Raw genomic sequence first — 14,004 nt, 5'->3', positions numbered from 1 at the left:
CTCTCTTAATATATTTTGCTTCTAGTTCTTTTATCTCTTTACATTCTTTCATCAAATAAACTTGCGGCCATTTGTCTGTCAACGCTGCGAACGCGGACTACTTTTGTTCGCTTTGGCTAGACTATACCGTTGATTGGTTTTTCGTCTCGGACTCGTTTCGTTTGAGCAATATACCGATGTTTCAACACCAGCCACGATGTTCCATACTAAATTTAAGTGTTCACAGGAAGTGAACAATTTTTATGACCGGAAGTTAACCAAGACATGTTTATAGACGTATTTTTGCACACTGATCACGAATCCGTTGTCAACATAAGTGTATCTATCGTCGTCTATGACTTACACAGTTTTTATTAATTTTAACAACACCGGAAGTGAGTATTTCCGTTTGGATAATTTTTGCTGTAATACCTTCAAGTATTAAATAGGAATATAACTTCAATTTTTCTCTATCTATTACAGTTTTTTTAATCCAAGACTGAATACGCGGACGGACAGATAAACATAACCTATAGGATCGAAATTTTATTTTCGTATTATTATTTTAATCCAATTATTATTTGACATTACTAACCACACTACCAGAAAAAAAAAAACGTGGAGAAAAGATGCAGAAAATTGTACAAAGGTATTTTGTTTTTTTTTTGTGATTTAGGGTTGAAATTATTGGAACACCTCTCTTAGTCACCAGATCTGGGTCCGTCCCACCACAGTATAAATAACAACTGTTATTGTCTATACTGTGGTCCCACTATCATGTCATTGCTCAACTGAAAAAAGTCCAAAAGGTCGTAAATTTTCCTACCAATAAGAAGTGATACAATCTGTGAAAGCCTGGTTCGTTGCAATAAATGTACCCAATTAAGAGAATATGTTGAATAATAAAATAATTTAAATTTCAATATTTTTTTGGCTTCTATAGTAGATTAAGAACATTTCAATACATCCTCGTATACCCTTCACTCCTAAATTTCCCTGAAATTAATTTTTTTTTCGTTCTCTCGCTCCCATGAATTACAAGCATGAAATGACATATTACATCCAAAAACTACTTGTAAGAAAATAAATTAAAAAATATCATTATATTAGAATTGTTTATGTTCCCAAAAAGTAAAAGTTTGCCGGTTTTGAGTGATATCGATCTCAAAGTTTCATTAAATTATATAAAGTGGCGCCACCGTTAAATAAAATTTATTACGATAAGTTTAAACTATTATAATAATGAAAATAAGGCAGCATGCAATACCTATTTTATTTTTTTTTACATTTTTTATGCATAAATACAAAAAAAATTGCATTATAAATATTTTTATAAAAATTATTTATTATCAACCCTACAAAAATGTCGATCTGATAAGACCGGTTTGTCAATTGTATATTAAAATAATGCTTATAAATTTTACATCATTAACAGTTCAAAAAGCATCCATTAATGTAATAATAATTATGTGTTTATACAAAAGCTTCTATTCTATACATACTATTCGGTACAAACTAAATTATTTAGAAAACTAGCACTAACAAGAAGCATTATTAAACATAATAGAAAATATATTAAAATGGAAAAATATTTACTACACTTTATTTGGTATTAAGAGAGATAGAGGGATAGAGAGAGAGAGAGAGTGTGTGTTATAAACCTTAATTATGTATGCAAAACGCTAAAAAGTGGACAAAATACTTCTATACTTATATTTACATTTCAATTCGACACAAGCTTTTTTTTTACTTCCCTCACCCGCAAAAGGTCAGAATAAAATAAAAATGAGTTTCTACTTTCTACATTTATTGTTATTAGCTGACATAGGCGAAACTTCGAAGTAGGTGATTGATAAGCGATATGTCTCTAAAGTATGCACGACAAAAAAAATCATTGGAAATTATCAGCACATTTTTATTTTAAGCACATTTAAAAAATATTTTTATATGGAAAAAAGTTTAACAATTATTTTCATGTGAAATGAAAAATTCTAATGAATTGCCATCTTCCCTAAAGTTGTTATTAACTGGTTGGTTGGTGTTTCCTATAAAATGTCTAATAACCATATTTTTCGCCCATTTTTATTAACATATTTTCTACATTTCTCGAAATTTTTTGCATTGATTCCTTTCAAATACTTGTTCAAAATATTTATAAACATTTCATATGTAGTTTTCCTTGCCACTGATCCTTTCATCGTTATCCATACAAATCCCATAGGGTTTAGTTCACAATGATTGGAAGGAACTCGAAGTACTACAATATTGTCTTTCTTGCCATTTTGTCAATAACGTATTTTACAAACCAATGTTTATTTACATCCATAATTGCCAATATCTCTTTTTTCATCATATCATCTTCAAATAGCTTTTCTTTCTCCGAAAGTCCCCGATTTGTTTGAAACTACTTGATTTTTAGAAGAATTGTCCAAAATAATTACGAAATATTAGTAAACCACCAACCAACTTGTCTATTGGGGGCTTGAGGTATATGAGCGTTTCCTTAATTTCTGGTTCAGTCTTATATTCCTGAGCCATGAGCTTCTTTCTTCCTATACCATGATTTCCTTCAATTTTTTGGTCAAAAATAATTACTTGTAGTTGTTGGTATTCTTTCTGGCGCATTGCAAGTTCGTACGAGATATGTGTTTAAATTGTTAAAGACTTTTTAACATATCGTGCGTCACTCGCCTACCAGGTACAAGCTCCTCTTCTTCATCACTTTCCTCGTTTTCCCCTCAGCATTTTCTTAGGATTCCTGTAGTTTCTCTTCATAGACGCAATGACGCCTTGGTCCATAGATTAAACTAACGCAGTCGTGTTTGGAGGACACTATGGAGTAGGAAAAAGATGGAAATTCCAAATTAAACATTTCTTAGTATGTATTAACATTATATAGGATCTTCTTCATCGTGTGCCTCATCCTTTAAGGACATTGGCGATCATCATGGTCCATTTTACTCTGTCTGCAGCAGTTCTGGAGAGTTCTATTGTTGTTTGTCCACTCCACTGCTTTAAATTTTTCAATCAGGACGTGCGTCGTCTTCCCAAAAAACTTTTTCCTTCCACTTTCGCTTGTATATCCAAGCGTATCAACTCATATTTTTCATTTCTTAATGTGATTAAAGTAGCTAATTTTTCTTTCCTTCATAGCGTTAAGTATTTCTTTTTCTTTTTTCATGTTTTTCAATGCTTCCGTGTTTGTTACGTGTTGAGTCCATGATATTTTCCACATTTTTCGATAACACTATATCTCAAAGCTGGCAAGTTTTCAGTCGCGTCCGTAATTGTCCAGACTTCAACTCCAGATAAATAAGTAGAGAATACGTAGCATCTCAATACTCTAGTTCTAATTTCTGTTCCCAGACTTCCATTGCATAATACTTGTTTCATCTTATTGAAAGCGCTTCTGGCCATCTCCATGCGTCGTTTTATTTCAAGGCTGCTGTCCCATTGTTCATTTAGCTCACATCCCAAATAACTGTATCTGGGTACTTTCTCTAAAGCTCTAACGTAGATAGTTTCGTCTTCAATCTTGTTCTTACTGACAATCACGATTTTGTTTTTTTTTTGAGTTCAGAGTCATTCCATACTTCTCGCAGTACTGCGTAGTGCGATCCACCAAAATTTGCAGACCTCCTTTGCTGTCCGCAAGGAGTATTGTATCGTTTGCATATCTGAGATTGTTCACTAGCATTCCGTTAATTGATATGCCTTTATTGATGTTTTCTAGTGCCTCTCTAAACATCTTTTTATTAAAAAGTAGAGGGGATAGTACACATCCTTGTCGTACTCCTCTTCTTATATGTATCTCTTTAGATTTTTGTTGGTCTACTCGTATTATGGCGATCTGATATCGGAATAAATTTGTAATGATTTTCAAATCCTGATTATCTCCGTAATATGTTTCCAAGCCTCCTGTATTGTATTTTGTCGAAGGCTTTATCAAAGTCAACTAGACATATGAATACGTCACAGTTGACATTTCGAAACCATTCTGCAAGTGTTTGTATAGTAAACATTGCCTCTCTAGTGCCAAAGCCTTTTCTAAATCCCAGTTGATTTCTCTTTATTCTAGTTTTTTGTAGACACGTTCATGTATCACTCGCAAGAAGACTTTTCAAACATGGTTCATCCAGCTTATCGTTCTATATTCTTTACATGGCATTGCGTTGGGTTTTTTCGGTATTGGGATGAACTCAGATATTAGCCATTCTTTCGGAATTTCGCCGGTATGGTAAATTTTATTAAATAATTCCACTAGTATATCAATGTGGTTCTCTCGGCTTTACCACGGCTTTATCATTTTTTACACGTTTTAGCACGGTTTCAATTTCCTCTTTGCTAAGTGTAGGTCCATTTCTACCTTTTGATTCTATTATCTCCATTCTTTCGTCTGGTCACACGGCATGGTCTCATTTTGCCAGACAAGAAGTAAAAGTTTATGTAGTGCTTGTAGCATGGCGTCGTTACCATTCTTGTAGAGCTCACTACAAATTTGATCAGTTCCTGGTGCTTTATTATTTTTAAGCTTTTAGCTTTTTTTTTAAGTTTGGGCATCCTCTTTAGTGGTAGTTGGTGTTTCATCGGTTCAAGATTGAGGCAGTATCACTTAAATATTTCCTTCTCCATCCTTACAGCTCGCTACTCTTGGCTTAAACTCTTTACTCATTTTGTTTATATTTTTGTAGAACTTTCGAGTTTTGTTTTGATTTCTTAGCCATTCTGCTTTTTAACGGCTTTTCTTCAAAGTGCCTTTTTTTCTTCTATGTAATATTTTTCCTTCCCTTCTTAGGATCCGGTATTCCTCCTTTGCGCATATTGTGCATCTAGCTTGATTTGTCTTTGGGTATGCTCTATCTTTGTTATATGTTGCTTCTTGGCACTCCTCCATTCGTTTTGTCTAACTGGTTTGATTTTCCCCAATATTTTCGATGCCTTCTCAGTTATTGATGTCGAAAATATACAACATAAAAATCTCTACCACTTATTAATAGATGAAATAAATCACTGTTGCATTATTATTTAATTTAAAAAAAAAGTATGTATAATCATAAATAATAGTATATAATACAATTTACTTTTTACTATTTGTTGTTTTTTTGTGTGCCGTTGTTTGTTTGTTATAGTTATTTAGTTTATATTTTGAATTATGTTAATATGGATTTGAACTTGTTTCATTTGATGATTCACTAAATGTGAATAATTTTTTACTTTTAAGTTCAATTAATATTGACTAAGAGCAATTGCTTTCGTTAAGCAACTGTGTTGTACAGTACAGTCGCTTCCAACCGATATCAAAATTTGACCAACACGACACAAATTAATTACGAATGGTTATTTGTCAGTTGGGGCTTAGCTGAGATAATACAGTATATCAAGTTTATTAATTGATTCTGTAGTTTTAGTTCATATAAGTCCTAAAGAATTAATATAATAAACTGTATGCCTACAAAGCGCCGCGCATAAGAAACGCTAACTTGGCAGTGGTTTATTATTCTCTCTAATACCAAACAAAGTTTAAATATTCCAAGTCTGTTTTTCTTATCGAATTGTACCTGATTTTGTACAATTCCACATATTAATCAAGCTAAAATCTAAACAAAAATTAAACAATTTTTTTACGCGTATACATTTTCATATATTGTATGTACAGGAAGCAAACAAATTATTTTTGAATTACAGAATAAAAAAATAATCAATAATTTCATGTAGCCATCATATAATGTGGAAAAACGCGACATTTATTGACTGATATAAGTAGATTGTCAACGTGAGCATAACTAATGCGTGCTAAACAAAAAAAGAATAGTATTCATAGACTAGATTGAAGTATTCTAGCTAGCTTTACAATATAAAAAATCTCAAAAACCAAACTTAAGAAAAATTGTAGAAAAATGCATATATTTTACTTAAAACAACTTACTACTAGACTAGCATTAGTCATAAGAGCCAATTTCGGTAATATTCCAAACGATAATTCTGTCCCATCTAAGGAAAATGGTTGACTTTCTGAATGAACTCTTCCTTCAGCATCTTTTACGTAAACCTAAAATGGGAATTTCCATTAAAAATAATATATTCAATTTATTTTATTAATTATTATATTTTGAGAACGATTTCCGAAGTGGAAATTAAAACGTCAATAAACTTATTTTAACCTCTAATTGTGGCTTATTCCCAATAGTAATTACTTTAAAATACCACAAGAGAATAGCTTCAGAACAATATTAAGAAATCGTTATGGGCCCAGCGTTATTCAAAATTTTCGGATATTGGAAATTCTTTACAAAAAACTGGCACAGCAATCAAATTTTTACGAAGATGTAGAGACAATAACTTATTACCAAAGGGCTTGAAGTTACATCCAGCATATCCAAGAAGAAGGTTGGAAAAAATTCTATAATTCTATATTCAACTCCAGTAGGAATTATAAAGGTCACACTCAAAGGGATACAGCTTTTAAAATTTAATTTACATAGATCTAAACTAACCCTAGACCTGTCACAGAATGTAGGCTTTGGCGCTAGGTAATTTGTAATGGTACGTTGTTTTATGGTGGTTGATGAAGGCTGGTAATGGACCTCGGAGACAGAGTGAGTGTCGACCCTCACACTGTAATAAAACTCTGAGAAATGTCGTACTCTAGCGTACTCGAAGACAAATTTCCTGTAACCACTGGGCGCATGGCTTGTACAATGGAAGTGCGTTATACAGCAGAATAGAGAGGATAAAAAAGGGTGCTCGGGGTCAAAAATCTGAAACAGGTCGGCTAGGGGAAAAACCCGGATGAAAAATTCTGACCTTTCAATTATGAGGGTTGGATCGACGTACTAGCAACTTGACATTCGGAAAACGGTTTAAATATGCTAAAAATTTCGATAACTCGCCGAAGATAATTTCGGAACGGACATTGAAACTGGAATTGAAATTACAGGTCAAACTGGCATATGTATGTTCTCAAAAAACTTGATAGTGCGCAAAACTTTTTATTAAAATCTGCTGAGTACTTTCAGCATGTAACATGCCATCTTCAGAGCCTCGTCTTATAGGTTACAAATACCTCATGGAAGAGTGATTGTCGACACAAAAGACATTAAAAAACATTAGAAGGCTAACGCCTGTTATAAGAGTGAAAACCCTTAAGTTGTAAAAATCATATTTAAAAGGTGCTTGGTATACCAAATGCAACGTGTGTACAAATGTCTTTTTCAATGTATTTGTTACAATCTTAGTGCGGCAACTAATTTTCAACAGAATTTTCAAGTTTTTTAGTACTTTTCCTCGAGTGAATTATTTGAATTATATATATTTTTTACATTTATACTGAACAATATTTGCTTTGTATCGACATAGCGAGCAGAATTTGTGTTAATATGTTTCTTTTCATTATAATTTAAAAAAATATATGTTCACTGCTTGTGTAAAATATTGTATTTCTTAATATATAAATAAATACTTTGCAAATAACGTTTACAGTAACAGTAAAATTAACTTCTTTTTAATTAATCAAAATATTTTGTGAGCTAAAATTTAAAAAGATTATGATAACCAGGGCAATGAATGCATTAATCGATTCATTGAATCCATAATACATTTAATAAAACAATGCCACCATGCATATTATGTAAACTAACTCAAATCCAAAGACTAGCATATTCAAGGAGAATATTTTGAAAAAAACAAAAGGATACTTTTCAACGACTAACTACTGTTTTTTGTGTTAGACTAAAAAAATGCCCTTCTACGATACGAATGTTACCAAAAATTCCTATTTAGTTACATATCTTACCTCAATGTAATGTAGGCCATGTAAATATTTCTGTGGATTCCAGGGAGCAACAAATAATGGACCTTTTACTCGTTTGCAATGCATCCAGTCTTCTTTGTTTATTTTTACCTTTACAAAATCTATTGTCGATAACGAAAATGCTAAAATTCTTGTTTTAAAAATTAATTATTTTTATATAAGCTTAAATCAAAATTATTAAAAAGGGAAAGTTGTATATCGCCACAATATTATAAAATACATATACGTGAAGAATATAAATAAATTAGTAAACAATTTTTATAAATCAAAAAGAAAGTATCAACACCGATATAGAGCGTACTATGCCGTATGATCGTTTCCTGCTTCCTTAGTTGGAAAACAAAAATGTAAATCTACTACACAATAATAAAGCCTACATACGAATGAAATACGGGTACTAACAATAATTACTATGAAGAAGGTATCTACGTTGTAGACCAAGAACTAGGTGCCTAGATGATCTAGCAAACGATCCCCGGGAGCCTAGCTATAAGATGATGGCGACGCTGAGCCCAGGACAGGAATGGAATAGTGTGGATAGATACGAACAGCGTGGTTCACGAAACTTGGGCTCAACAGGGGCCGTAGCGCTATTGGATGGTAGTTGTATACGGTATGCAACCATGGATTATAAAGAATACGTTAGTGGAAGCTTCCAAAATCTGCATACATTCTTTCTACTGGTTATGTCATATGACTTTTATTAAAACAGTCTATTAGTACCGGTTGGATTAATATTCGTAATAAAATCGGAATATCGTGTACTGGAATAAACTGATTGAAAATTGTAACCTTTAAATACTTACACTGCAATAATTACTAGTTGTCACCTCCAGTCGAGGGACAGTAACTAATTAAAATAGCCAATTAGAAGCTAAATATATCTAGCATGAACCTAAATCGAGGGCCCCACATCCATAGGACGTTAACAACTATAATGACCCATTTTATCTTGCCTAGGGATGATCTAATTAATGCATTGTTGGTCCACTTTTGTATATCCCCAAGTCAGAAATTTCGTCGCCTTCTGGATTCACTTCTATCTATATTTCCTTAAGTGATGAGTTGTACAAGGTAATTTCATTTTTTATAACATTCCGAAAATCCTTATAGTACGAGATCCCACTACAAGATCATTACAATCAAAACTTAGTTAATCAAACTCACATTTTTACATACATTTAAGAATACGAGAATACAATGATAACAGGTTACCAGTCAAGAAGTAGCCGCAAACAGTTTTAATTCAATTAATGGTAATTAATTTTTGCTAAGGGCTCTGAGACATTTCGTCTAAGGGCTAGCAACACCAGTGGAGTCCTAAGTTCCCATGAAATTAATTCTGTTTATAACTACTTAGTTTTTTATCATCGAAAATGTAATTTTAAATCAATTTCACTATAGCCCGAGAGGGTTTTTATATTAATATATCTTTTATAAAGGATTAAAAAAAAATTTGTGATTCATGGTCACAGCCAACTACAGAAATTCATTTTCATTGTGGATTTTCGTTGTAAATGCTTGGTTGTTGCATTTCATTGCGTTTAATTTCATTCTCAATCTTCACAAATTCTTACTATTTTATTCATCAATCTTTACAGTACTTCGACGTTATCTGCCAATATTAATGTGTCATCCGCACAGTTATTAATACTTGTACCGATTATTTTTATACCATCTGGTATATTCTCCATACTCTTCTTTAAAACGTTTTTCGTATAGTATACATTGAATCGTAAGCGGGACATAATGCAACCTTGCACTACTTCTCTTTCAATATTTATTTCTTATCATATTTATTTTTTTGTGTTTGATATTACTCTTAGATTTTTCCTATGGTTATAGGAATTTAATGTAATACCGAGTATTTAAAGAAGCTTTAAAGAAGACAACAAAGAAATTGTAGTAAATGTGAACAAAATATATACGCCGACGATACCTTAGTAATGGCTAACTCCCAGGAGCGTCAAAACTTAAAGAGCAACATAAGCCATACCTGTGATTTGTATGGATTAAAACTCAACGTTAAGAAAAATAACTATATTATAAAAAAATTACATTCAGGATGACAGTATTAAAAGTCTTCAGCAGTTACGATCTTAGTACGCAACGCTTGAAAATCCTTTAATTTTTTAAATTTGATTTGATTCACAAAGCAGTAACTTTTATTCGACCCTGTATAAATTTTGGATGTGCTTGTTGCAATTATATATTCGAAGGAAAGTTTTTTATAAATATCTCAAAATCTCCTATTAGGACTACTTTGGTTCTCTTGGAATAGAATAAACAGCATTTAAAAATGTTTATTTTATTCAGCCCAAGTTTAAGACTTCCTCTTAAAAATCTAAATAAGTCGCTATAAGCAAATGATAAAGATTTGTTGCAGCTGGTGGAGGCAGAGTTTACTACAAATACAAGACCTTTTAAGTCTGCAGTAAAATGGCTTTTTGAATTAACATTTATGTGATAGCCCTATCTATTAAAAAAATTAAATACTGTGCTTAGATTTGTGTGATAACAGTACTTTCGAACTGATCCCGTTGGTATATACTGATTTACTGTTTCTGCCCAACTTGGTCAAAAACATAGAGTCTTAGTAATGCCTGTCATAAATACTGTAGCGATATACCTTTCATGAATTTAAATAAATGAAGTTTTCTACAAGAACTTAATAAAAGGAGATCATTTAACATCTGAAGTGCTGTAAAAATAGTAATTTTAAATTTGATACCCGAAGAATCGAATGCATAATATGAGAAACAATATAACAACACGGTGTAGTACTAAGAAAATTTACAAAAATTCCGAAAATGTACTTGTCTAATTCAGAAAAGATTCTAATGTTTCGACTTCTAAGTAAGTATAAACATTCATTATCATTCTGATCGATTTACTCGATAATAACAAGTACACACCAAAAATCTCAAAATTTTGAACAAACAGAAGCCATTAAGATATATACTACAGCTGTCAACATACCACAAACGAAGTCGGAACTGTTCTCAAAGTTCAAGGTAGAGCACATCAAATAGTCCTTGCCTTCAAACGGATCATCCATAGAATAAGCATTCTATGAATCAAGGGAAAGTTCTTCAATCTGGGTATAATCAATGCACGTGCACAAACCCAAGAAAAGAAAGAAGAAAAAACGGACCAATTTGATGAAGAATTGAAATCTGCTTCCAATTCTTATGATATAAACTACCGCAGCGACAACTATATACTTGAAAAACTCCATTTCATGATGAATCTGATCACCATATTGAATTTGATCACCAACCCCTTATGGCACATATTAAACTAAGGTTAAAATAAATCCAGCGACGGAAACCAAAAAACCTAAGCACAAAGAAGAACTTAACGTTTAATCATAGAACGTAGAAATTGGCCAGTAAAGAAATCGAAAACATGCAGCAAATCAGATCCTCCAATGGTTGGTTAAACGCTGCATGTGATCAAACCACAAGAAGGAAGAACCACGTATACAGGTTTATGCAACAAATTTTTATAGAATGGATTCAGACCTAGTCGGTCAACACTAGATTAGATATTCGTATTAAGACAGATCCTTGAAAAAAAACACAGAATTTTATATCGACACCTTCCACCTGGTCGTAGATTTCCGGACAGGTTATTTGAAGAATTGCAAGACTTAAGTCTATACATATGACTTATGCAATAAGTGAAAAAAAGTAAATAGTAAACACATGTAAAGTAAAAATCCAAAATGGCTATTCTGAAGAATTCAACACACACAGAGGACTAAGACAAGGGATGTGCTGGCGTGCCTCCTTTTTAGTATTGAAAAAGTTATAAGAGATCCAGAACTGAACAACCGAGGTACAATCTACGTAAATTTTGGCCTCATGCCTTGGACCTTGTCGCAAGCACACCCTTAACTTCAAGGAGATGTTTGCTACACTTTCAAATGCAGTACATAATATGGGTCTAATAATCAACGAAAACAAGATAACAATCAGGGCATCTGAGACAGATTATAGAATCGGAAACACGAAAGAAACATAATACATAATACCAGAAGAGATAAACGAAGAAAGCACTCACGAAAACTCTATTAATTATTTATCGATTTACAGAAAATCCGTAGATATAAAAATGAAAATACGTCTTCACGATTTTTTATAAAATATAATAAAGGAAAGGGATTTGGCTACTTTACTGGTAAATGGTGCAGTTGGCATCACGCAATTAAAGTGACATGGGAGATGGAGTAGTTCCATTGTTTCTGAAGACTATACAGATTAAAATATTTGAACAAAACTAAAACAGCAAAGACAGAAAAGCAAAATACGCCAGTCCCAATAATCATCAATTTACTATATTAGAATATAGCACTTATGTTCCTAAGGCATCAGGATTTATTATTAAAGACTATACAAGCTTCACATTCAGATTTCAAATTCCAAATACTAAGTGAATTACAGTAATTAAGTTGATTTCAAAATAGTCTAATTTTATTAACTAATTGTAGAAAAATATCACATGATTAACCTCAAGTAATTTGCTCCTTTCTATCAATAATGTATAACTTTTCAGTCTTAATACATAAATTACGTTACCTAATATGTGTAGAATTTCTTATAACTTCCATATTTTCCCTATTTGGGTTCACAAAAAGGGCATGTTTCGGATTTGTTATTAAAAATATAGGCCAACTTCTATGATTTATGTCCTTAAAAGATAAAAGTCCATGGTCAATTGCCAACAATCTATACCTACAATATTAAAAGAAAGTGATATTCAGTCTCTGATTGCCCATATCTTAATAATGATACACATTAATGGTAATGATACGTGTCTGTGATTATGTCTTCCTGACGTTTTTTATGCTGTTGCGGCAAAAGAATTTCTTCATCCAGAGGTAGGCTAGTCGCTATTTTTTGTTGAAATCACAGACCATAGATGAAACATCAGGAAGAAATCATTCCAGACCTTTTCGGCAGTATATAATATCTCAGCGATTGCGATTAGAGAGTAAAAGTAGACCTTTAAGATATATCTCAGATATACCTAAGATAAAGCTGTATAATATAAAACAAACAGAACAAGTTTTTCCAAACAAAACTACTCTATTAATTTCGTCCAAGTACTAATTAGTATAGTCGGTTCACTAAGCTTATGAATATTTTGAAAGAGTCCTTGTCAGAAACATACAACGCAAAGAAACGGAATGTGGTACTTCGGGATTGACCGAGGAGGGGAAGTAAAGGTTTCTTATCGTCTACGCACAAAGCAATGGTTTTTAATTTAATATAATTTCATTCAATTCGACTCAATTGGCTTGTTTTATTTTAGTTTATTTTATTAAGAAACACGCATGTGACTGAGTTTGCTACTCCATTTTGCTGCATAGAGCTTTTTAGGCAGTTAATCTATGTATCCTTTTCTATGTGTTTTGGTTTTATTAGTTCCTTTACCTTTGTTCTTTGACCTCTTATAAAGTGCCATATTTCCTTTTGCAGATCATAAAAATAATGTTTTATTTCTTTCGAAAAGTGTTCCCAGTGATCGTGATCATTTTTTATTTTTTTTACCAGTGCATGTGTTTCGTTTCTTATTGTCTTGTAATTATGGTATGCATCTTGTGTTTTCATTGACATGTATTTCAGGTAAGCTTTTTTCTTTTCTTTTCATTTTTTCTTCACTTCTGTACAAAAACATGGAATGCTTCGCCATTTTTATTTATATTTCTTTCAAGAAATCCTTTGCCGAGCCCAAGACATTAGACTTAATTTTTGTCCAGCTTTCTTCATCACTTTATGTGATATATGTGATTCTACTTTTTTCGGTTATTCTTTTTTTGGAATAGGTGTCTTGTCATCTTGTAAACTTTCGACTTTTATCTTTGTGGTGTATTTTGATGATTTGTTATCACATGTATGTGTTTTGTACAACAACTGCAACTTCTTATTAATAAAATAATCACCACGAACAGAATACCAGATGAATGGAGGAGAGCGATCATGGTGATGTTTTTCAAAAAAGGAGATAAGAAAGACCCCAATAATTATCGGGCAATAAATCTATTAAATACAACACTCAAATTAACAACAAGAATAATAGCGACAAAAATAAACGAACGAATATCTCTGCAAGAGGAACAGGAAGGGTTTCGGACAGGAAGATCATGCACGGATGCAGTTTTTGTAATAAGACAAATAAAAGAAAAGTCTCTGGAATACAACAAACCAGCA

General features: G+C 32.2%; 1 protein-coding gene across 4 annotated transcripts in view; it reads right to left on the bottom strand.

Moving 5' to 3' along the window:
- The window catches only part of LOC140443719 (transmembrane protein 62-like), an 85,385-nt gene that overhangs the window by 24,039 nt on the left and 47,342 nt on the right, over positions 1 to 14,004 (bottom strand). For all 4 annotated transcript variants that reach the window (XM_072535107.1, XM_072535108.1, XM_072535105.1 and 1 more), the window contains exons 5-7: positions 12,370 to 12,525; positions 7,772 to 7,919; positions 5,906 to 6,028 (exon numbers count right to left, since the gene is read on the bottom strand). In XM_072535107.1, the coding sequence (XP_072391208.1) occupies positions 5,906 to 6,028; positions 7,772 to 7,919; positions 12,370 to 12,525 (427 nt within the window). The remainder of the gene's footprint in view (positions 1 to 5,905; positions 6,029 to 7,771; positions 7,920 to 12,369; positions 12,526 to 14,004) is intronic.

Source organism: Diabrotica undecimpunctata, chromosome 6 (genome assembly GCF_040954645.1).
Source record: "Diabrotica undecimpunctata isolate CICGRU chromosome 6, icDiaUnde3, whole genome shotgun sequence".
NCBI classification, from domain to species: domain Eukaryota; kingdom Metazoa; phylum Arthropoda; class Insecta; order Coleoptera; family Chrysomelidae; genus Diabrotica; species Diabrotica undecimpunctata.
Note: the sequence above shows the minus strand (reverse complement) of the source record. Positions and strands in the feature narration are given on the sequence as shown.